The sequence below is a fragment of the Rana temporaria genome, chromosome 3 (assembly GCF_905171775.1).
Source record: "Rana temporaria chromosome 3, aRanTem1.1, whole genome shotgun sequence".
Classification (NCBI taxonomy): domain Eukaryota; kingdom Metazoa; phylum Chordata; class Amphibia; order Anura; family Ranidae; genus Rana; species Rana temporaria.
In genome coordinates this window covers 138,558,494-138,584,297 of record NC_053491.1, presented here as the reverse complement: position 1 = coordinate 138,584,297, position 25,804 = coordinate 138,558,494, and the positions used below count along the sequence as shown (strand labels likewise).

At 44.9% G+C, this 25,804-nt stretch overlaps 1 protein-coding gene across 3 annotated transcripts in view; it reads left to right on the top strand.

The window, feature by feature from the left end:
* Positions 1-25,804, top strand: part of SLC26A5 (solute carrier family 26 member 5) — an 89,516-nt gene that overhangs the window by 59,077 nt on the left and 4,635 nt on the right. For 2 of the 3 annotated variants that reach the window (XM_040343491.1, XM_040343490.1), the window contains exons 13-17: positions 2,036-2,142; positions 4,601-4,670; positions 7,891-7,983; positions 8,941-9,051; positions 10,743-10,967. In XM_040343491.1, coding sequence (XP_040199425.1) covers positions 2,036-2,142; positions 4,601-4,670; positions 7,891-7,983; positions 8,941-9,051; positions 10,743-10,967 — 606 coding nt within the window. Of the gene's footprint in view, positions 1-731; positions 1,521-2,035; positions 2,143-4,600; positions 4,671-7,890; positions 7,984-8,940; positions 9,052-10,742; positions 10,968-25,804 lie in introns of those variants that run through there. The other variant, XM_040343492.1, reaches the window with a different exon arrangement.

Sequence of the window (25,804 nt, the reverse complement as noted above, 5' to 3'; positions counted from 1 at the left end):
CTATCTCTCTCTATTCTAATTTCTTGCCCCCCCCCCCCCATCCCTCTCTCTAGCTGTCTTTCTTGTTCTCTTATTCTTTCTCTCCCTTTTTCTTTGTTCCTCCCCCTTTTTTTTCCTCTCCCCTCCATGTATTCTCTGTTTTTATTCCTTCTCTTACTTCTTGGTGGGGGGGGGGGGGGTAATGGGATGAGTGGCAGTGCTGGGGAGAGTTCTTAGACTTTTATGGGAACTCTAATCACAGGTAGTGTTAACCACTGTGTCTCCCGCTTCACTGTGTCTCCGACTTTGTGGTGTCTCGTAGCAGTGACACCTCTACCGAAATCAGGAGATAGGGTCTCCTCCAGGCCCTCCCACTTCACATTCCTCACCAGTCAGCTGACCTCTAGTCTCTGCCCCCAGCCATGCCATGAACTGAATGGGCGGCTGCAAATAGGCTGAGTGGGCAGCCATGGGCTCCAGAAACAGCCCTGCTGGGTGGCCGCAAAAAAGGCTGGGAGAGCAGTGCAGGCTTCAGGAACAGCCCAGGATTTGGTGACCCCTGGCAAATCATCATTCGACCCCCGAGGGGGTCCCGACCCCTAGGTTGAGAACCACTGCTCTAGTGGCTAATATACTGCTAAATATTTGTACAACCGTAAAAATGTTTTAAACTAACCATCCTAATATATTTGATTTGGAGACTTCTAGCTGAGCAATAGAGACCTCACAAAAACTAACATTTATTTATGCAGATTGTCTTAGGGAGGAGGAGTAGCTCTACAGCACTGGACTGTGAACCAGGCATCCTGGTTTCAAAACCAGCTCCATGTGACCTTGGGCAAGTCACTTTATCTCCCTTTGCCTCAGGTACCCTACCTAGATTGTAAGCTGATTGATGCTGCTGTTTTTCTAATTTGTCCTTTAAAGACAAAATTGACATTAATTGCCTTAACAATCAAATACAACTTGGCTTTATTAAAACAGGCTTCAATATTAAAGCGGAAGTAAACCCATCCATTTACCAGTTTCAAAAATTGGTTTAATTTATGGCACATGTCGGAAATGTAACGCTCCCATTGGTTGGGCTCGCAACCAAACTATCAAACCATCCAATGGCTGGTGTCATAACTGATCACATGTGCAGCATCATGGCAGTTGTAGATTAAACAGAGGAAAAGATGGCCGCTTCCTTGGCTGAAAACGATAGAAGGGTTTACTTCCACTTCTGTTGTAAGGGCTGGGGAAAGGAGCATGCATATAATAGTATAATAGGCTATAGAGAACACATTCAGCTCAGTGATATTTTCTGCAGATGTTGTCTTGCCATGCTGATATTTTGTATTTGTGGCACTCCACTTTGAACTGTTCCAACAGTAATTTTCCTTGCCGGTTACAGATTCTAGTTTTCCTGGTCTTGCTTCTGAATGCCCTGGTTATACAAGTTTACAAGGGTGATTTTTCTACTCAAGATTTGTTTTGTTTTAAAAATGCCAAACTGTTAATTGAGACATATATTCCAGAGATTTGTAATCTAAAAGACTTTTGATCTGTCATGTATAATAATATTGTGCAGTTTATGTGGATCATCGATGTATTCATAGCCATGGATGTTTTGTCATATCCATATGTCTGAATGAAAGGCATTATTACCAACAAAATTTAGAGCCTGTGTTAGAGGGCTTTGGACTTGTGTTAATGGCATCAGTTTTACAAACTTTTCTTCATTCAGAATTCATTGACAAGTGCATCTGACCTTCAAGTGGGTTGTGTATCCCCAAACCCGTTGTATGGGAATTCAAAACCAGTTTAACGTAAACGGCCCTTTGACACAGGCTCTTGTGATATTTTCTGATGTTTAATGATCTGTATTCACCTTATCCCCATATGATCCACAGTAATTGATAATCTGGCAGCAATATCGAAATGATTTGCAACAGACTTGCATGCTACACGTTTCTTAATTTTAAAAACGTTTGATTATTCACAGCTCTTGTATTCTAAAAACTCCAATATAGTTTAAACTGTAAAATTATTATTTTTTTGTTTCACTTTTTAGTGTATTTGGGTGGTTTCCTTTCTGGCATCAGTTTCCCTTGGTCTGGACTATGGGTTGATTGTTGCAGTGGCCTTTGCAATTATAACTGTAATCTACCGTACACAAAGGTTTGTTTTTATTTAGCTAACTTTTTTTTTTTTTATATATATCGCATCACCTAAATGATCTGCACATAAGTAGATGCATTATTTGCTGGGCTCTGTGTATGGAGCTGGAATAACTGAAGCAGCAGTAAGATCTTTCAGAGGTCTGCGTATTTGCTGTTTACTTATACAATTTGGCCTGGGTAATTCGTCAATCTGGATAAACCCCGGCAAATTTTTATTGGCTTGTGCAGTGATCCTATTTCTACAGACATTGGTGTATATTTCAGCTTGACAGATCTAGCTTGTCATTGATGTAGATGAGGCCCTGATGCAACCTCCTGGCTAACCCATTCTGCCGTTTGATTCAAATTAATAAGGTGAGATATATAGATCAGACACGGAAACATCTGCTCACCTTTCAGCTCGGTCCCAACAGGAAGAGGAAGTCCTCCTCACTTTAGTTTTATTAGCCATATAAAATCACAAGGCATACAGTTGATTGGTTCACATTATACAGACACACACTTATTCTACCCTCATAGGTCAGTTCATATAGGGATGGTTTCTTCTCACAAGTCCATTCCTGGAAAGGCTGCACACACATCCTCCTTATAAGTCCACGTGTCATAAAAAGTCCATTGTCCGCTCAGCAAGTTTCCTCCACAAGCTTCGAGTGAGGGGGAAGGTTAAAGTCCACTTTAGAATGTAGTAGAAAGGAGGGCTGGAGCACACATTTGAAAAATGAGGGAAAGAAATGACATCTGCTCTTAATAACATGTCCTTTTGTTTCTCCATTTTGTCAATGCTGAGTTCATAACTTTTAAAACTTAATTTCATATCTGACAAATCTTATCAAGGAAAATAAGCAGTATTGATAATTCCCATACATACATATGCATAATGCGTATAAAAACAAACAGTATAAGGAATATATGAAAGAGAAACATTTCAGTGATTCTAATAATAAAAAGAATTAGCCTGATTTGAAAATAGGGATTTTATAGAATCATCCACCACAACATTAGCAATTGGGTTTGATAACCTTGTCTGGTCATAATTTTCCCCAGAGGTAGGTAGAGATGAGCTTGTGTTTGTTCCGGTCAGGACCCAGAAGTCAGCTGTCACTCCTTAAACAATGAACTGTGGACAGGGGATTCCCTGACCTGCAGTTAATGTACACAAATGAGCCAAGATGTTTGTGACATTATTGATTTAATATGGCCACATGGCCATATTAAGTCATTGACATTGGAACAATTTCCAATGCAGATTGTAAAAGTCCAAGTAAAATTAGAAGTAGCTTTCTTGTGAAAAAAAAAATTAGAAGTAGCACACAGGCACCTAGCATTTGTAGAATGAGAAGTCAAACGGTACTTCTCATCATGGGACTGCTAAACTTTCTTACAGCCTTCCGCTTTCCCCTAGCAAATGTGGATTATAGCATTTGAGAATGATTAGCAAGTCAGAGCTTTGTAACAAACGGCAATATGAATTCATAATTAAATTTACATTTTTATTTAAAGCCTTCTTAATCACCCTAAACTTGGTGTTATACTGTATTTGTTTATACATTTTCTTTAAAGTGGTTGTAAAGGCAGAAGGTTTTTTTTTTTTTTTTTATCTTCATGCATTCTGTGTGCAGCAGCCCCCCTAATACTAACCTGAGTCCCATCTCGATCCATCGATGTTGTGTGAGAGACTCGACTGTCCAGGATGCTCCCTCCTCTATTGACTGAGACAGCAACCAAATGCTATTGGCTCCCACTGCTGTCAAAGTCAGTGAGCCAATGAGGAGAGTGAAGGACAGGCGACGGCTCTGTGTCTGAATGGGCACACAGAGCTGTGGGCCTGGCTTGGGTGCCCCTATAGAAAGCTGCTTGCTGTGGGGGCACTCAACAGGAGGGAGGGGCCAGGAGCATCGAAGAGGGACCCAATATAAGGAGGCTCTGAGTTGCTGTGTGCAAAACCACTACACAGAGCAAGCAAGTATAACATGTTTTGTTATTTTGAAACAAGCAAAAAAAAAGACTTTAACACTTTAAAAAAAATAAGTCGGCAGCTACAAATGTAGCTGCTGACTTTTAATATTAGAAAACTTGCCTGTCCAGGGATCAAGCGATGTCTGCACCCCAGCCCATTTTTTAATCGGCTTTCTGGTGCTGCCGCCACCATTTCTTGTAAGGGAAACTGGCAATGAAGCTATGCGGCTTCACAGCCGGTTCCCTACTACGCTTTGTGAATGGCCCGGAGGCGTGGAAAAGAGGAGGGGGCTAAACTTCTGAGTGACTTCACCGAGGCAAGTCAGTCATCTGGAATTGGGAGCGGGTACCTGTCAAAAGCAAGTACCCACCCAGAGCAAGGTGATTCATTGATAACATTATCTTGTGTTATATATGCTTATGCATGTTCTTTAATTTTCTTCAAATTGTAATATGTTGACAGATCTAGCTAATATATTGCTATTTTCTTTCCATTTTAGTTCAAAGTACAGAATCCTAGGGCAGATTCCAAATACAGACATATACTGTGATGTAGAGGAATATGAGGAGGTAAATGTTCTCTTTAAAATTTCATCTTTAATTTATGGACTCTTTCATTAAGTTTCCATGTAATTACAATGAGATTCACAGTGCGATGCAACAATTGTCAAAATCATCCTGTAACTAGAACTTTTTTCTAATTTTCTTTTATTTAAAGCATAGCAACAAACATGCACAGTAGGTACAAATTACATGCTATCAAAGTATTTGCAGATGCTTAAAGCTCAACTGTAAGCAAATCTGTAAAAGAACCTTTTAGTACATCTATGAAATGTATTTATTTACAATTTGTTTAATATTTATTATATTGGCTTATTTAATTGCACTTTAATTACAGGAGGAAATCCTACCTGATTAGCATCATACCTTTTTTAAATATTGCTTTTATTTCTGCAGTTTTAAAATATCACTCAGTCCCATTTTACTACACTGTCTATGTGCCTCCAGAAGAAGAGCAGTGGGAAAATGCCTACCTACAGTTTATACAAAGTAAATACTAAGGCTGATTTACAAAATGATTTGAGAATTTCCATGTAATATTCACACATTTTGTAGATGATTATTCTCATATCCTCTAGTAAATCAGCCTCACTGTATTTGTATTAGTATCTAAGTTATGGATATGCACCCAAAATAATTACATTTTATATAATTACATTTTCAAAGTAGCCAGCAAAAGTATTTTCTCACTCATTTACTTCCATACCTTATGGCCTCGCCAGTTGAGACAAATGGTACTTTTATTTTAATGCAAATTGATGTGAACCCAAAGTTAAATAAATAACATGCTTGCAATAGTATAAAAAAAAATTAAAATTCTATTTGTGAAGGAGTGGGTATTACCGCGCTACCAAAGGGGGTGGGGGGAGAGGGAAAAGAGGGGGTACAGCTGCGGCACTGAAAGGTGTGTCAGATCATGGGTAATAGCAAAAAGAAGATGGTGCTGCGCTGTAAGTGGGGGATGGGAAAGGTGTAAAGGAAGTGCAGGGTGGTCTGTCTGTGGTTGGGAACAGTACAAACAAAATAGCATCAAAAAATGATCAGTGAACTGACTGACAAAAGTATCGCAATTCTATGCATGAGTGCTAATATCCTGAATTCTTCTTGGTATAATGAAATAAACAATAAAATAAGAGATGAAAAAATGCAAATAAAGATATACAATGTGTGTAACACAACACCCAAGTGACTGTGATAAGCTCAGTGATAAGCTTGTGATAAGCTAAGCTAAAAGGTCCATACAGCAAAACTTAATAATAGGAACGGAAATCTGAATAATATTCAAAAAGTCCAAAATTGGAAGGTGCTGGTGTAGATCCCAACGTATAATGTGAAAAAAGGATGGATATCCAGTGATCCCTTTAAGGTGAGTGAGGATGTCCCCTTACCTTCTGTAAGGTAACAGCATATAGATCCAAACACACTTTCCAATCGTGTCTGTATGGATGGTTATCCGAATGGACTCTAGTTCAGGGAAAACACAGGTCCCTCTTGATAGTCGCGTCCCAGGATGGCCAATAACTCGCACCCAGAGGGATGAAACACCAATAGTGTGATACCGTTTTAAAAGGTTTATTCAGCAGAAAAAATACATAAAGGTACTCACATGGTTTAAAATAAAATCAGGCATATAAAAAGAGGGGCAGTAGTTCGCCAACGTCACCTCCTGAGGAAGTCACGTGTAGTGACGAATACGCGTAAGAGTCCACTGAGAGGTACCGGAGGTGACGTTGGCGAACTACTGCCCCTCTTTTTATATGCCTGATTTTATTTTAAACCATGTGAGTACCTTTTATGTATTTTTTCTGCTGAATAAACCTTTTAAAACGGTATCACACTATTGGTGTTTCATCTCTCTGGGTGCGAGTTATTGGCCATCCTGGGACGCGACTATCAAGAGGGACCTGTGTTTTCCCTGAACTAGAGTCCATTTGGATAACCATCCATACAGACACGATTGGAAAGTGTGTTTGGATCTATATGCTGTTACCTTACAGAAGGTAAGGGGACATCCTCACTCACCTTAAAGGGATCACTGGATATCCATCCTTTTTTCACATTATACATTGGGATCTACACCAGCACCTTCCAATTTTGGACTTTTTGAATATTATTCAGATTTCCGTTCCTATTATTAAGTTTTGCTGTATGGACCTTTTAGCTTGGCTTATCACAAGCTTATCACTGAGCTTATCACAGTCACTTGGATGTTGTGTTACACACATTATATATCTTTATTTGCATTTTTTCATCTCTTATTTTATTTATTTCATTATACCAAGAAGAATTCAGGATATTAGCACTCATGCATAGAATTGCGATACTTTTGTCAGAAAATTCTATTTGTATTGTATAATTAAACACATCTTTACACTAGCTTTCCTGTACCACAGCAGTAATTATTCTTAAGGTGGGAATGCCAGCACTAACACTCAATCTTTAGAGATTCGTGCAAGTGTGTATATAGAATTTATCTGTCAAAGAAGCTTGTCAGACAGGAGCCCATGAGGACCATTGATCGTTTATAGTCTAGATGAGAGGTGATACAGGGGTTTGGGGGCTTGAAATTGAATAGTGGTTTATTTTCCAGCAAAACAATGTTGCTTTGACTCCCAAGAGCCTGCCCTGCCTACTCACTGTGCACAGGAAAAGGGCTCTTGGAGGTGTAGTTCTGTTGGTATCCCTATGTTAATAGGAATAAGCTCCCAGGGGCTACCCTTGGTAATGTTGCATGGAGCAATAAAAGCGGTTTCCCTCTAAGGGCCAGTTCACACCAGACGCAGTTCTGTACAGCTTCCTGTGCATTTTTTCTGCATTAAAAATGCATGCACAGTGTTTTCCATGTGTTCCAATGGCTATAGTTGGCTCTAGTTCGTACCATGCAGCCAGTTTCCGGTGCAGAAACTGATCGGAAACTGACTGCATGGTGTAAACTAGAGCCAACTAGAGCCATTGGAATACATGGAAAACACTGTATGCATTTTGTGCAGAAAAAAAGCACGTAGAACTGCGTCTGGTGTGAACTGACCCTTAGACTATACACAACGTTTTTGGTTAAAGTCTGCCTTTACAGTTTACTATTCTTTATTTATGTGGAAAATGCTTTACTTTTTTTTCGTTTGTACATTTGTTATATATGTTTTCTGTTCATTTAAAAGTACATTGATAAGGTGTCTAGTCAACTGTGTTTGCTACTATTAATCTTTTGACAAATATACTGTTTTTATAGACCAAAGAAATCCCTGGTATGAAGATATTTCAGGCCAACACCTCCTTGTACTTTGCAAACAGCGAGCTTTATGTTTCTGCTTTGAAAAAAAAGGTAGAGTATTGGCTATCCGATTTACCCAAATTATACGTCTAAGAAATTGGTGAGTGAAATTGTATAAGACACAGTAACTGGCTCTGCTGACATTTCACCCTCAGTGTTTATAGATGAAAGGCATTAATCCGTGAGAGATTGCATAGGACATAGTAAGCTGCTATGCTGACCTGTCAGTGTTCAAGTGTTCACAGCCAAGACATGAGATGGTAAAGCACATTGTAACCTGCTCTGGTGACTTTTCAGTGTTCATGGAACATATAAATGTGAGGGGTTGCATAGGACATAACTGGATCCCTGCTGGCACCTCAACCCCAGTGTTTACAGCAGAGACCTTAAGAAGTGAGGAATTGCACAGGACATAGTAACCTGCTCCGCTCACACTTTACTCACAGTTTACAGTTTGCAGACATGAGCACAGGATTGTATAGGACATAGTAACCTGCTCCGCTCACACTTTACTCGCAGTTTACAGTTTGCAGACATGAGCACAGGATTGTATAGGACATAGTAACCTGCTCCGCTCACTCTTTACTCGCAGTTTACAGTTTGCAGACATGAGCACAGGATTGTATAGGACATAGTAACCTGTTCCCCTGCCACTTCATCCCCAGTGTTTACATATGAAGTGAGAGGTTGCAAAGGACATAGTAACCTACTTCACTGATCCTACTCAGAGTGTTCAAAGCGGAAAAACAGTGAGTGAGATTGCATAGTAACCTCCTCTGCTGGCACTTAACCCCCAGTTATCACAGCTGAAAATAAATGGCATCAATGTTTTCTCCCTTGAGGTTTCTTTAGTGAGGAGAGCTATTATGATAGTAGCATAACTTTTTTACCTACAGGAGTATGGATTTGGATGAAACCATACTACGTGGGTTCTACATTTTAAACTAAATTGAATTATTGATTTGTCTTATAATATTTTTTTAATAACATGTTTGTTTTACCTTAAAGACTGGAATTGATCCAAATACAATATTAATTGCCAAGAAAAAAGCACAGAAGAGGCATGCTAAGGAACTGAAGAAATCCATTAAAAGTGAAAAGAGAGCAGTTATAAAACTTGTAAGTATTTGCCTACTATACATAGACCAGCATTCAATTTCCACTCGCCTGCTCCCATTTGGCATGTGGAAATTTGCCTAGGGCGAGCGTGGAGTCACATCGGAGGGGGCTGCCGCCAGCACCGGCAAGCAGGGTTTAAAGGGAGCAGATTCTCGTCCAAACGAAGCAAAGAAACTGGAAGGGAGAGACGGCCAGATCACACAGAGGGGAACAGCTGGCTGCTGTCCAACAAAGTCCCGCCTCCTGGACTGACTCTTATGATAGACGGCACACTGGGTCCAGTGCTGGGAAATTGAAGTAGTGTGACGTCTATGATAGGAGCCAGTCCAGGAGGCAGAACTTTGACAGTGGCCGGCTTTTCAAATACAAGCTGTGTCACAGTGGAAGATCCTCTCTGTGATCTGGCTGGCTCTCCTCCCTGTGATTCCCATACAGAGATAGGCTGCATTCACGGGCACTGATAAAGTTGTTAATAATTATTTTTGTAACATAATTCTGCATATTGCATTTAACAATCTAATTTCATGAGGTGGTGCGAGTAACTCCTAAGGCCTAGCTAGTAGCTCAGGACTTGAATTTTTTAGCCCTACATAGACAGTCATATTATACAACAATGTATGCCCTTGTCAATTTTACAAATTAAATATCTGCTGGGAGTAAAGAAAATAATATATGTTCAGTATATACAGTTGTGTTCAAAATAATGGCAGTCCAGTGGACCTGTTTGACGCATCTAAACAGTTTCCAATCACGCAGGCAATGACTTCTCCAGAAAATAGACGATGCAGTCAAGGGACTCCAGTAAGTATTAAACTGTGCAGCTTTGTAAAATGTTCATAAATTGTATTGTTCCAACTGTGGGCCATTTGGGCCTGCCCAGAACCCTGGCCAAAAACTCCCAGTAAGCAATCCACCAACAGAGCATTCCAACAGTTCTTTTTTCTTGTCCCAGCAACAAGGCAGGATTTGGAGATTACTGACTGGGAGTTTTTTGGGCAGGCTTCTGGGGGGACCCAAATGGCCTACAGGTATGACACTATAACTACTGTATTGGACATTTTACAAAGTTGTGTAGTTTTTTAAAGCAGAGCTTCACCCAAAAGGGGAAGCTCCGCTTGTCTGCCCCTGCCCTCCACTGCAACCTTTGGCACCTTTTGGGGGGAGCGGAAGTTTGGCCCTCACAGAGTGCAGCGCGATTCGAACTTGCGCAGTAGAAAACCGACTGTGAAGATGCAAGGCTTTCCCTTAGCCGAGATGGTGGTGCCAGCACCCGAAAGCCGATTCAAGAATTGTCTGGGTTGAGGACACCGCTGGATGCCTGGACAGGCAAGTGCCTTAATAGTAAAAATCGGCAGCTACAGTATTTGTAGCTGACTTTTAATTTTTGGAGGGAGGGGCCAGAACTCCGCTTTAATGTCCACTATGGGCCCTTGACACTGCATAGGTTATTTTCTGGAAAGGTGAACTTGGTCTTTAGACAGATATCGGAGAGATTGAGCTGTTTGTGCTGCACGCATACAAACAAAACCAATACATACTAATACTTTTCAGTTATATAAACAGTTTAGGCAATTTTCTCTGAATTATACACATTTATTGCTACTGTCAGAAGGCTTCTGTTTGCATAATCATCACGAATATCCAGGTAAAATCTCATATCTTCTGGGCCTATTTTATATATTTTTTTACAGACAAATGATGTGGAAATGGCAGTGAAACATGAACTGATGAATGATGAGCCCATTACGGACTATTCAGGAAATGTGACAAATGGATCTGCTGATGGCAATCTGCACAATTCACCTTCTGAGGAGTTGCACTACTTTATGACTCCCGTCCTCAATATTGCCACAATTGTGCTGGACTTCACACCTGTAAACTTTGTAGACTCTGTTGGCGTTAAAACACTTAAAACAGTAAGTGGTGTTAATTTCTACATGGGTGTCCTTTTTTTTGTTTGTGTAACTGCACCCCACTCGACTTATTTTATTTTGGTGAAGTACAAACTACGTTAACCAATGGCAGCCAATCGGTCATTTTGGTTTTTATATTTTTACATACATTAAAGTGGGAGTTCGAAGCCCCCCAAGAAGTGTTGGCTTTTGCAAAATAAAATCATTTAATGGGACTATACAAGCTGGTGTGGCACTCCCCACCCATTCAAAGCTATAGTAAAAATCCTGAGGGATCCAGCAAGATCCCATATGTGATGGACAACTGCTTCTAAGATGTAAACCCCCTATTGTTATGTTATAATGCATCTCCATAAGGTTCAATGAACAAAGATGATCTCCGTGTTATACTTAATAAATTAATTAAATTGCACACATAATATGAAAAGTATGCAAACTATTAATCAAAGTGATAATATAACGCAATCATTGACTGAAAAAAATTGTGTTATTTAAAATTTGGACAAGATCCAAAATGATATGTGTAGGTTGAAAATGCACCAAATGAATATAGTGAATAATAACTATATATATATATATATATATATATATATATATATATATATATATATATATATATATATATATATATATATATATATATATATATATATATATATATATATATATATATATATATATATATATATATATATATAATTTCTCGAGTCGTCTTCCAGGACGGCACCTTGAGAGTAGACTGGCTTCACCTGACAGGAAACACAATCAAAAAGAGGTTTAAAAACCCCGCCCCTCCCCGTGCACCTCAGTTCATGATTGTGTTTCCCCCAGCGAAACGTTTTTTTTGTTTTCTAAAAAGACCTAAGGCCTGGGGCTGGTGGTCCCCCTCCTGGAATACGAGCCATGGGTCCTGGGAGGCCTTGAGCTCAGTGAGGCTGTTACCTGTCCAGAGGGTCTCCCCGTATTGAGGGGGGGGGGAGCTGAAGGAAAACTTTGTTTTGGAAACCCCCCCTGCTAGGTGTATCTGGGTAGTGGCTACCTCAGAACACCTAGGTGGCTGGAATCCCTCTCTCCCGAGCGTCCTCCTACCTGCTGGGCCAGGTAAGGACACATCTCCGCGCTGTGGACTCGGCTGCTGTTCTCCCAGGCCCGTTTCTCGGTGGAGCCAGCATTCCGACGCTGCGTCGATGGCGGCGCATGGTGATGACGCGCTTCCGGTTCCGGTCTTCGCCAAAATGGCGGCCGCCATCGGCGTTAGCTCACACGCTCGGAGCGCAGCAGGGGAGAGAGTGGCGCCCGATTCGATAGTGCCATGGAGCGTGAGGACCGCCCGGCACTAACCGCTGCTGCAGAGGAAGCCACCAAGGGTGAGTCTACCTCCAGAAACTTCATTGGGGCACTTGGACTGGGTCCTTATTCCCCACACACCCCCCTTCCCTTCCCCTACTCCCTTTGTATTAAAGCCTTGTCTTTTACTTTCAGGGGAAGAGGTTACTGCCCAGGGGGAGGCTTCTAGTGTTTCTGCTAAACATACATCTAAAGCTAAAAGATGTGGGAATTGTAGCATTAAGCTAGCCACAGACTATTCCAAGCTTTTGTGTGCTAAGTGCATTCAAAAACTCACAGGGAAGGAAACTTCGCTAATAATGAAGGAATTCCTGACGGTTCAGTCAGAAATGCTTTCCACATTTAAAAGAGTTTAAGCAAGTCTTAAAAAACAAGGAACCTGATCCCCTAGCAGCTGGACCCTCCTCACAGGAAAGCTTATCCACCTCGGCTCCAAAATTGTTGAGGGCTAGGGACGTTCTTCTGTCAGACTCTGAGGACTCGGAGGCTCAGGAAGAAGGTCTCATTGATAGCCAGACAGATGAGGAGGATGAAGATGCTAGATCAGGCAAATTCATTTTTTCAGCGGATGACATGGGTGGTTTACTGGCGGCTATCTATACCTCTGAGGGGATTCAGCAGCCGGCCGAACTAGTGTCAGCACAGGATAAGATGTACCAGGGTCTGGCTAAACCCCAACCAAAGGTTATCCCAGTTCACCAATCTCTTCAGGATTTAGTTCTAAGAGAGTGGGCTGAACCTGAAAAGAAGTTACTAAAGTACAAAACCTGGAAAAGGCGCTGTCCCTTTAAGGAAGAACTAGAAAATAAATTTTTCAAAGTCCCTAAACTAGATGCTTCCCTAGCGCAACTGTCTAGACAGTCTGACCTTTCCTTTGAGGATGCTGGGAATTTAAAAGATTCACTAGACAGACGGGCAGAGACCTCCCTTCGCAGGGCCTGGGAGGCTAATGCGGCAGCCCTTGGGCCCGCACTGGCCTCATCCTGCATTGCCAGGAATACGGATACCTGGCTGTCCAGGATGTTGGAACATATCCCGCAGACTTCAAAATTTAAGGATATCCGAGATTCCCTTAGAGTCATAGGTAGCGCTGTCGCCTATCTAGCAGACGCATCAATTGAGACCGCTCGAGCCTCTGCTAAAACGGGCGCTCTTATTAACGCCTCGAGAAGGGCACTATGGCTCAAAACATGGGAAGGAGATTTGGCCTCCAAGTCCCGTCTATGTGCCCTGCCCTTTGAGGGATCCCTCCTCTTTGGGACAGGTTTAGACCAGGCTCTAACTAGAGCCTCAGAAAAGGGTAAAAGGTTCCCTCCCAAACCTAAACAAAATAGGAGGAGATTTTTTCGAGGCCCCCAGAATAAAAACCGACCTTCAGACCGAAGAGCGGCCTTTAATAGGAGGTGGACCACGGGAAAGGATAAACCAAAAGGGGGAATCCTTTTCCCTGATCCTAAACCCGCTGGAAAAGAATCCAAGTGACTCAAGAGTCGGGGGAAGGCTCTCCCGTTTTGTTCCAGCTTGGGAAAGCATAACGCGGAGTCCTCACATTTTGCAGATAGTGAAGGAAGGCTACAGATTGGAATTCCGCCATCTTCCCCCACCAATTTTCCTCCTCACTCATTTACCCCAAAATCCCCTCAAAGCGGCAAGCCTTCTAGGGAATGTGTCAGACCTAGCACAACAGGGGGTCATAGTCCCGGTTCCGGTAGACCAACAGGGTCAGGGGGTGTACTCTCACATCTTCGTAGTACCAAAACCCTCGGGGAAATTCCGTCTAATTATCAACTTAAAACCCCTGAATACTTATCTCCTCTACAAGAGGTTCCGCATGGAGAACATTTACAGTCTCAAATGACTTCTTTTGTGGCTCAACGCGATTGGCACTGCGCTGACAAGCCATTCACCTCTGCAGCTAGAGGTTCGGATCCCGGTCTCGGCTTCATGTGAATTGAGTTTGGTGGTCTCAGCCCGGCTCCCGGTGGGTGTGCTATGCAAGGTAAGCCTGTGCTTAGTACGCCCACCCCCCCTCCCACAAAAACCACCACACCTACACACGCACTCTAAATTGGGTTAACACACGCACATTGACCACGCGGTCTCTAAAGAGAGGCGAAGGACTAATGGGGCTGGTTGAGCGGGCTAATCCTCTCACTCCCTTATAGGGAGTCCCTCTGCCCCGTTGGGCTTCAAAGCGGAGCAGGTAGGGCGGGCTGTGTGGGAGGACCCCCTCACACCCGCCATTGCCACCCGGGGCATGGAGAAAGGTGGCAGATTGCCTCTGGGGGAGGCCTGCCTACTCCCAACTCCTGCAGTCCGGCTCCTCTCTCGAGTACACGCACAAAATACACTTTAAAAAAAAAAAAAAAAAAAAATGACTTCTTTTAGAAGGGGTATTTATGATAACCATAGACCTGAAGGACGCCTACCTCCATGTCCCCATTTACCAGGACCATCAAAGATTCCTGAGATTCGCCATTGTTTCCCCACAGGGGATCCAACACTGGCAATTCACCGCTCTCCCCTTTGGGCTTGCCTCCAGCCCAAGAGTTTTCACGAAGGTGCTAGCAGAGGTGGTCGCCTCTCTACATCTGAAGGGCATCTCCCTTGTTCCCTACCTCGACGATCTGCTGCTGTTCAATCCCAGTCGAGCACTTCTTCTCACGGACCTGACCACCGTCCTGACTACACTGGAATCCTTGGGATGGATTATAAACAGAGAAAAATCTTCTCTCCTCCCAGAACAAAGGAAAAACTATCTGGGATTCTTAATAGATTCCTTGGAGAAAAAGCTTCTCCTACCAGTAGACAAGGTCCAGAAACTCATCTCAGTGGTCAGGTCTGTCAGGGGAACAGCAGATATTTCACTCAGGGAGATCATGAGGTTGTTGGGACGTATGACCTCATGCATCCCAGCAGTTCCGTGGGCCCAGCTCCACTACAGGCCACTACAGGCCTTCCTCCTCTCCTCCTGGGACGGGAAGGAAACATCCCTAGACTCCAGGGTCTCCATTCCAGAGTCAGTAAAGAACACTCTGGAGTGGTGGCTCATTCCTTGGAATCTGGAAAGGGGCCTTCAGTGGCACCAGTCAGACCCCCTCAGGATAACCACGGATGCCAGCTCCTGGGGATGGGGAGCCCACATGGCGGGCCTACAGGCCCAGGGTTCCTGGGATCGACACCAAAGGGAGTCCTCTTCCAACTTCCGAGAATTATCAGCGGTCGGAAGAGCCTTGGAAGCGTTCGAGGAGAGAATCCTGGACCAAGAAGTACAAATTCTCTCCGACAACGCGACCACGGTGGCGTTCCTGAACCATCAGGGAGGCACCAGGTCACGTTCGCTCCTAAGATTGTCTCTAGAAATTCTAGGCTGGGCAGAACAGAGAGTCCGCTCCCTGTCAGCAGTTCACATCAGAGGAGTCCTAAACCTAGAAGCGGACTTTCTAAGCCGCCAACCCATTCTCCAGGGAGAATGGGAACTAAGTCAGGAGGTCTTCGATTGGGTATGTCATCATTTCGGCAACCCAGAAATAGACCTTTTTGCTCACAGGAGGAACAAGAAGATAGAAAGGTTCTTCTCCCTCTCCCGGGATCAGGGATCGGAGGGTGTGGACGCGTTGGCCCAGGCCTGGACATTTTACCTAGCCTATGCCTTCCTTCCCCTGAATCTGATCCCGAGGGTACTGCAAAAACTGAGTCGTTCACAAGGGAAGCTGATCCTGATCGCTCCCTGGTGGCCCAAAAGATCTTGGTTTCCAATGTTAGAACAGTGGTCAGTCCTTCCTCCCCTCCCTCTCCCGGTCCGGGTGGACCTTCTGCGGCAGGGACCGATCTTTCATCCAGAGCCAGGCTTTTTCAGTCTGACGGCCTGGTACTTGAGAGGTGGAACCTGCAGCGGAAGGGTTGCTCAGAGAAGGTAATAGATACCCTCTTAGCGAGTCGTAAGGAAGTTACCAGGAAGATCTATGCCAAGACCTGGGGAGTGTTTTCACGCTGGTGCGCGGCAAGACAAGCTCCACTACCCGAAATATCAGTTATCTTGGAGTTCCTTCAGGAAGGGGTAGATCTAGGTCTAGCTACGAGAACCCTAAGAGTACAGGTTGCCGCCTTGTCCTACTTTTTAGACAAGAGGCTGGCTCTGGATCCTTTTATTAAGAGGTCCCTGACGGCCAGGGATAGGTTGTCACCTATACAGATATCCAGAGTTCCCCCTTGGGACCTCTCCCTGGTGTTAGACCAGCTATCCAAACCTCCGTTTGAACCGATAGACAGCATTCCGGTTAGGCTGTTAGTATTTAAATTCTCCTTTCTTTTAGCCATCACCACGGCCAAAAGAATAGGAGACATGCAAGCGCTCTCAATCAAAGAGCCTTATTTTCGTTTATTCGAGGACAGGGTAGTCCTAAGTCAGGATCCCCTGTATCTACCTAAGGTGGCTACGAAGTTTCATAGGTCACAAGAAATTATACTTCCTTCTTTTTGCGCAAACCCACAGAATGAAAGAGAACGTACCTTTCATTGTTTGGATGTAAGACGCTGTTTGTTAATTTATTTAGAAAGGGTGAGCGAGTTCAGACGCTCATCACACTTGCTAATCAACTTTTCAGGACAGAAAAAGGGTTGCCAAGCATCTAGAACCTCCATATCTAGATGGATAAGACAGGCAATTTCAGTAGCATACAGTAAAGCTGGCAAAACAGTACCTAAGATCAAGGCACATTCCACAAGATCTATAGCAACCTCCTGGGCAGAGAGAGCAGGAGTTTCAGTGGAACAAATCTGTAGATCAGCAACGTGGTCAAGCCAGAACACCTTTCTAAAACACTACCGAGTGGAACTTCTGTCACCCCAAGACTTGACGTTTGGCAGAAGAGTCCTGCAGGCAGTGGTCCCGCCCTAAGGTAGGCCTGAGGGTTACTTGCTTATCTCTCAAGGTGCCGTCCTGGAAGACGACTCGAGAAAATACCAGTTACTCACCGGTAGCTGTTTTTCTATGAGTCTTACAGGACGGCAGGCCTATTTCCCACCCTGATGACTTTGTATGGTTTGTATTTTCATATACTGGTTTCCGTGCTCTTATGGTGGTTACTTTATCACGAACTGAGGTACACGGGGAGGGGCGGGGTTTTTAAACCTCTTTTTGATTGTGTTTCCTGTCAGGTGAAGCCAGTCTACTTTCAAGGTGCCGTCCTGTAAGACTCATAGAAAAACAGCTACCGGTGAGTAACTGGTATTATAATGAGCCCTCTTGCTTTCAGCATGGGCACTACGCCTAAAGTTAGTGGGGAGTGAGAGAGTTACCTTGCTCCCATTCAGTGTTTACCTAAATTTGGGACTTCTGTCGTTCCAGAAAGTCCACTGGGTCAGTCTGTGGTCAGGGGGTGCAATGCCACCTCTGGCCGACAGTTGGTGCCAGAGGGGTTCTGGCGGAGCAATTCTTTCCCAGCAGCCAATTGAAGGAGTTTTTGCCTTGCGAGGCATGCTGGGGGAGGATATATCTGGGACAGGGGTCATGTGTTCGGGAGTCTTCGCGGGGTCCCCGTTCCAGGTGCGGTACCCACCTTCAGGGTACGCGCATCCATGGACCCCGCCGGCGCGGCCCACCTGGCCAGAGCTGACCTCTGCATCGAACCTCATCCTGATGAGAGAAGGGACCCCAGCGTTTCACTGGGTTCCAAGGCCTGTTGACAGAATCCCAGTCTGGGATCGGGTGTCCGGACTACTGACGGGTATGCTTGCTGTCATCCGGGGCGGGGCCCCTTATAGGAAAGTCTACTGGGAGGATTCTCTTTTCCTTATTCACCCAAGTCTTCTATTGAAATTGGCCCGTGGCAGGGGCCCCAGAGCCGGGTCTGTGAGAGAGGCCTGTTCCTCCCAGTATTATCCAGAGTGACACTCCGGCTGCCAGGCCTATCATGGGGGTCTGTCCGGGGGCACTTTACCCACTCCAAGCAGAGTGGCGACGTGTAGCAAAGTTGGTTCTATACAGAGCAGTGTTGATTGCTTTGTTCTATATCCAGGTCCTTTTTCTTCCTTCATCAACCTTGACCTTCCCAATGTGTGTTGATGTTGGTCGTGTTTGGCCTGGACAATAAAGCATTGAAAACTCTTTTTCCTGAGGCGTCTTTCAGGACAGCACCTTGAGATATGGTGACTCCTCCCACTCCATCAGGAAACACCTTCTTTCCAATCTTTTAAAAGGGAGGTCCTTCCTTGTACCAGTCAGTTTTTGTGTTTCCTCCTCCGGAGGGGGCATCTTCTTAGGAGGGAGTCTGATATCTCAGGGAGCTCCTGAAAGACGGACTCTTTTTTTTGTACTCCTACCTTTCTTTTTCTCTTAGCGGCGTTTCGTCGCGGAGACTGTCCGCTCTCCTGTGCCACCCGCGCGGCGGTGATGGTATTCAGGCTCCTCTCTTCCCCGTGCTCAGTGGAGCCAGCAAATCTGGGACCTGGCATTCGATTCCCCGCCATTTTGGCGGAGCCAGGCTCCGGAGACGCGCGTCACTTCCGGCGCGCCGGGAGGAGGGGCAGGGCAGACGCTGGGGCCTATTTCCGCTTCCTGGTCCGGCGCAGCGGCGCTTTAGGAGTCCAGGAAGCGCTACACATGCCACAGGAGTAGCGCTGTCGTTTCTGCTATGGAGAACGCAGAAGATGCAGCGAGTGGAACAGGCACTGGCACCAGCAGGACCTCGGCGGGAAGCAGTAACGTGAGTCTGTCTTCCTTAGGGGTGAGGGGTCTTATTTTCTCTCTCTCGGTCTCCTTATTTTTTTCCCCCCAGTGGCATGGGGGCCTGTCAGGACGCAGGTAGTGGTCACTTTCCTTCCTGGCGCACCTGGTGAATGGGGGGGTTCCTTTTCTTGTCTGAGACCGGGTCTCATTCCGGACCCCTTTATTGTTTTTTCTTCTCGCCCGTTTCCTTAGGTCAAATCGGATACTAAGAGAAGGTGTCCTGCGTGCAGGACTAAATTGGGGGAGGACTGGAAGAAACCTTGGTGCAAAGCATGCATCGCGGCAGTAGTGCAGGAAGAGTCAGCTTCTATTAGAGAGGAGTTAGTCTCTTCCGTTAAAAGCGAGTTACTGGCCTCATTCCAGTCAGTTAGGGGATCCCTAGCTTCTACCCCCTCTACTCAGCCGTCCACCTCTCAGTCTTCCCAGGAGGTGGTAGTATTATCTTCTGGGCCCTCAGTCTTCGAAGAGGTATCTTTAGGGCAACCTCAGGACCCCTCTAGTGGGGAATCGGAGACTGAGGAGGAAACGGGGTCTTCCGCAAAGTTTAAGCTTTCCTTAGAGGAGGTGGACAATCTCCTTATAGCCATTTACGCTACCTTAGGACTGGGTGAGGAGAAGAGGGACCTAAGTTTGCACGATCGAATGTATGCTGGTCTCTGCGAGCCCAAGGGTCGTACCTTCCCGGTACATTCAGTTATTTCTGAGACTATTCTACGGGAATGGCAGGAGCCGGAGAAAAAAAACTTTTTTTCCAAGTCCCACAAAAGACGCTTTCCTTTTGGAGAAGATCCATCAGCTATCTGGAACAAGGTTCCAAAGCTGGATGCAGCCTTTTCGCAGGTCTCGCGTTCCACGGACTTGTCCTTTGAGGACATGGGTCTGCTCAAAGATCCTATGGATAAGCGTATGGATCTTCTCCTTAAGAAAGCCTGGCAGTCTATTTTGATCAATCTGAAACCAGCCATGGCTACCACTTGCGTGGCTCGTAACCTGGAATATTGGGTGGATCAGCTTAAAGCACATATTGAGGCAGATTCCCCGAAACAGGATATTTTGGATTCTTTTTCCACCATAGCTGCAGCAGTTGCCTATATGGCAGATGCCTCGGCCGAGGCGATTAAATTTTCTGCCAGGTCCGCAGCCTTAGCCAACGCAGCCAGGAGGGCCCTTTGGCTCAAGACCTGGCCAGGAGACGCAGCGTCCAAAAGTAAATTATGTGGAATCCCGTTCTCGGGAGACCTACTGTTCGGCCCTGAACTAGATAGTATCCTGGACAGGACGGCAGATAAGAAAAAGGCTTTCCCAGTAAAAGCGAAAAATCCTCCCCCTAAGCGTTTTTTTCGGGCCCATAAGCAGCAAAATAAGGGTAAAGGGCCACAGGGAAAGAGAGGTTGGTCAGCGCAGAAGGGTAAAGGTAAGGGAGTCCTTTTCAATCCTCCTGCGCAAACCAACAAGCCGCAATGACTCAGCCCCAAGGGTAGGCGGAAGGTTGGAGAATTTCCTTCCGCAGTGGTCGGCAGTGTCAGACAACCGGTACATTCTGACCACTATCGCCCAGGGTTACACTATAGAGTTCTCGGAGGCCCCACCAACAAGATTTTTGGTAACTCGGACCCCAAGAGATCCAGTGAAGGCATTGGCTTTAAAGTCCTCCCTGTCGGAGCTTCGACAGCAGGGAGTATTAATCCAGGTTCCTCTGGTAGACCAGGGCAGGGGGTTTTACTCTCATGTCTTCCTAATAAGAAAGCCCACAGGAAAATTCAGGCTAATCCTGAACTTAAAACCTCTAAACAGATGTGTAAAGTACAGAAGATTCAAGATGGATTCGATATTTTCCATCAGGAATCTTCTGACGCCAGGTTGCTTCATGGCATCGATAGACCTGAGGGACGCGTACTTACACATTCCTATATCCCCAAAGTCGCAGAGGTTTCTCAGGCTAGCTGTAGAGTTGGAGGGCACAGTGCAGCATTTCCAATACAGGGCCCTCCCCTTCGGGCTCTCATCACCACCCCGGATCTTCACCAAGGTGCTGGCAGAGGCCTTAGCACCTTTGCGGCTTCAGGGGATACAGGTCATCCCCTACCTGGACGACCTCCTCTTCTTTGCCCCCTCGAAAGAGAGGTTGTTGGCAGATCTGTCTCGGGCACGAAGTCACTTGGAATCCCTGGGCTGGATCTTAAATCTTCAGAAGTCCGCCCTAGTACCCTCACAGGAAATTCGTTTTCTGGGATTCCAGGTGAATTCACTATGCCGGAGAATATTTCTCCCTTTGGAAAAGACAACCAAGGTCTTAGATTCCGTTCGGTTGTTGCAGGCCCACCAGACACTAACCGTCAGGCAGGTTATGGCAGCGCTGGGAGTCTTGACTTCCACCATGCCAGCCGTCCAGTGGGCGAGATTGCATTTCAGATCCCTGCAGGCTTTTTTGTTAAGAGCATGGGATCACAAGCCCAATTCCCTGGACTCCCAGGTAAAGATTCCAGCCAGTGTAAAGAGATCCCTATACTGGTGGAAAAATCGGAGAGTGCTTGTGGAAGGTCTGGAATGGTTCTTCCCAGTGGAAAAGAGGCTTACCACGGATGCCAGCGCCTGGGGATGGGGAGCCCACTTAGACGAAAGGTTCACTCAGGGAAATTGGCTAAAGGAGGAATCCCTGCGTTCCTCAAATTGGAGGGAACTGAAAGCAGTCGCCCTGGCCCTAGTGGGCTTTGCTCCACACCTACGGGGTCGCCATGTTCAGATTTTGACAGACAACTCCACGGTGGTAGCCTACTTAAACAGACAGGGGGGTACGAGAAGCCGGATGCTTCAGTCCCTTGCCACAGAAATCCTGCTCTGGGTAGAAAGCAACTTACTTTCCCTGACGGCCCTACATCTGAAAGGATCACTAAACCGGGTGGCGGACTTTCTAAGCAGACACCAGATTCGGGAATCAGAGTGGTCCCTGAATCCAGAGGTTTTCCTACAGATCACTGACAGATGGGGTCTGCCAGAGGTGGACTTGTTCGCCTCGAAGGAGAACTCCCAGGTAGGAAAGTTCTTTTCTCTGAGCCAGGGGGATGGCTCCCTAGGGGTGGATGCTCTGGCGAATCCCTGGGAATTTCGCCTTTGCTTTGCCTTCCCCCCGTTTCAGCTAATTCCCTTGGTTCTGAGAAAGGTCCAGAAGGAAAGGGTCCCGGTCATCCTCATCGCCCTGTTTTGGCCCAGAAGAGCATGGTTCGCGACGCTCCTGACGATGGCAGCCGAACCTTTTGGCACCTGCCCCTCAGGCGGGATCTTCTAGCACAGGGCCCGGTCTCTCACCCGGAAGTGGCACGACTTTCCTTGGCAGCGTGGCTTCTGAGAGAGAAATCTTAAAAAATAAGGGGTTTTCTGACCGTCTAGTTTCCACCTTACTTAACAGTAGGAAAAAAGTGACCCGAGCTATCTATGCCAAGGTTTGGAAGGTATTTTCCACATGGTGTAGCTCAGCGGACCAGGACCCTAGGGATTTAAGTTCCATCTTGGAGTTTTTACAGGAAGGGGCAGATAAAGGCTTAGCTATCAGTACCCTAAAGGTGCAGGTATCCGCACTCGCAGTGTTCTTGAAGAGGCCTGTGGCCACAGAACCCTTAGTGGGTAGGTTTTTTAGGTCTCTCACGAGATCCAGACCACTACGGTTACAGGGGTTCCCGAAGTGGGAGCTCTCAGTGGTACTTAGATCCCTGGCAAACAAGCCGTTTGAACCCTTAGGGGAAGCATCACTTAGGAATGTTACCCTAAAAACTTTGTTTTTGATCGCTATTCCCTCGGCACGTAGGATCAGCGAATTACAGGCCCTGTCTATTAAGGAGCCTTATTTATGTTTATTTACGGATAGGGTAGTGCTTAAAACTGACCCTAAGTTTTTGCCAAAGGTAGCTTCTAAGGCAAATCGTTTACAGGACATTGTCCTTCCCAGCTTTTGTTCTAGTTCTTCGGGAGAGAAGGAATTATTTTTTCACATGTTGGATGTCAGGCGGACTTTATTAGGTTATTTGGAGATAATAGGTCCGTTCAGACGCTCGGATGCTTTATTTGTCCTCTTTGGGGGTATCAAAAAGGGCCAACAGGCATCTAAGGGGACCCTAGCTAGGTGGCTGAAGCTGGCTATCCGGGAGGCTTATTTACAGGCAGACCTGACCCCACCAGAAGGGGTTAATGCCCATTCAACCAGAGCTCTTGCAACTTCATGGGCAGAAAGAGCTGGTGCCACGCCAGAGCAAATCTGCAGGGCAGCGACGTGGACAAGTTTTCACACGTTTGTGCGACATTATAGATTGGACCTCACCTCGGCCAGTGATCAGGCATTTGGCAGGAAGGTCTTACAAGCTGTCGTCCCGCCCTAAGGTAGTAAGTCTCTGTTATCCTCTCAAGGTGCTGTCCTGAAAGACGCCTCGGGAAAATTCAAGTTAGTCTTACCGGTAACTTGTTTTCCAGAAGTCTTTCAGGACAGCAACGACCCGCCCTATGAGTGTTAAATGAACTATGCTGTGACTAACGTATGTGTTTATGTGTTCCAGCCGGGGCCGGAGGTTTTTCTCTATTACAACTGACTGGTACAAGGAAGGACCTCCCTTTTAAAAGATTGGAAAGAAGGTGTTTCCTGATGGAGTGGGAGGAGTCACCATATCTCAAGGTGCTGTCCTGAAAGACTTCTGGAAAACAAGTTACCGGTAAGACTAACTTGAATTATTGGATGTCTGGACCTCCACTCACTGCTGCTATTCTCAGTTACACCCTTAGACACTGCCAGGGTAATTTGGTAGGCCGGTCCCAAATCAACCACTGGCTCCTTTGGGGGTAGTGCGCTATATATATATATATATATATATATATATATATATATATATATATATATATATATATATATATATATATATATATATATATATATATATATATATATATATATTAGTTATTAAATACAAAGTGTGAAGCACCGAAGATGTAAATAAACCAAAAAAGTGCTAGTAAACAAATAAAGTATAAAGTCCAAAATTGATCCACTGTGATAAGTGACACTGTAAGTTGTTTGTAGGCAATCCACCACCATGAAGGTCAAAGGCTTACCAGATAAGATGGACCCAGCAGGGCATATGCCTGAAGGATCGAATGAGCTTGTTGGTGTAACACACCCAGGGAGAGGTACAGCAAGCACAGCTTCCAATGGGGCCAGGCAGTGAGACCAAGCGACGATATTCCACTGTATTGACATCAATGGGTATCCACCATAGGTTTAAGCAACGTTACTTCATACACAATCCTCCCAGTGTAACATATGTTAAGGAGAGAAATTGGACCACATAGTATAATTCCGTTTAAAAAGTGATCGTTTATTAAATAAAATATAAAATGGTCACTCACATTTTTGAGAAGACAAGTAAAAGCATATGGGATCAAAATAACGCAGTGGCATCAGTAGAGCCCTTCCCAACGCATTTTTTCCTAATAAGGCATCATCTTTGGTGCTTCACTTTGTGATATATATATATATATACATATATATTATTGGTTAGGTTATTCACTATATTCGTTTGCTGCATTTTCAACCTACACATTATTTTGGATCTTGTCCAAATTTTGAATAACACAATTTTGTTCAGTCAATGATTGCGTTATATTATCACTTTGATTAATAGTTTGCATAGTTTTTATATTATGAGCGCAATTTAATTGATTAAGTATAACACAGAGGTTTTATGTACACTTTTATATCTTTTGAGCAACTCGGCCCAAGAGCCCTGTGGCTGAAGTCATGGAAAGGGGCTATCGTTTCCAAGAACAGGCTATGCAGAATCCCATTCACGGGAGACCTGCTATTTGGACCTGACCTAGAAACAGTACTAGACGGTTCTGCAGCAAAAAACAAGGGGTTCCCCCAAACCAAAAAGAAGCAGGGGAAGGCGCCCTTTCGCCAATTAAAAAAATTCAACAAGGAGCAAAAAAGCGCTAGGGACAGCAAAAAAAAAAAAAAAGCAAGGGAGAATTTATCCTCAAGCCTCCTAATCCAAAGAACAAAAAACAATCACGGTCTTCAGGTGGGAGGGCACACTGGCAGCTTTTTTCCACCAATGGATGAAAGCCACAGTAAACAAATTCATAGAATTTTCCGCCCGCCCCCCCAACAAAATACTCAGTAACCATCCTACCAAGGGAGGAAGATCGGGCAAAAAGCCTTTCTAGAGTCCCGGGAAAACCTGGAAGTGATTCATCATGTCCCCCAAGAAGGGGAGAAAAGTGTATTCTATTTGCATATCTTTGCAAGGAAAAAAACATCAGGCAAACTAAGGCTCATACTGAACCTCAAGCCACTCAACAGGAGAATAAAATACAAAAAATTTAGGATGGAGTCTATCTATGCAGTTAAATGTCCTACCACAAGGGACATTCATGGCTATGATAGACTTACAAGACGCTTACCTACATGTCCCCATAAGGAAAAGTCATCAAAGATTCCTGAGGTTTGCAATTCAGGAACTGGCAGCTACCCTACACCTGCAGTATATGGCTTCTCACTTCTGGCATCTCTTCTGCACCCAGGATCTTCTCAAAGATAATTTCAGAAGCTCTAAAAGGCTTAAGACAACAAGGCATTGGTGTGATACCATAACTAGACGACCTATTGGTCTTTGCTGACAAAGCGGAGTCCTTAGGACATACTTGTGCGCAGATTGGTTTCTATCTATAAAACAGGGTTTGGATAGTAAATACAGAAAAATCACAGCTAACCCCAAGTCAG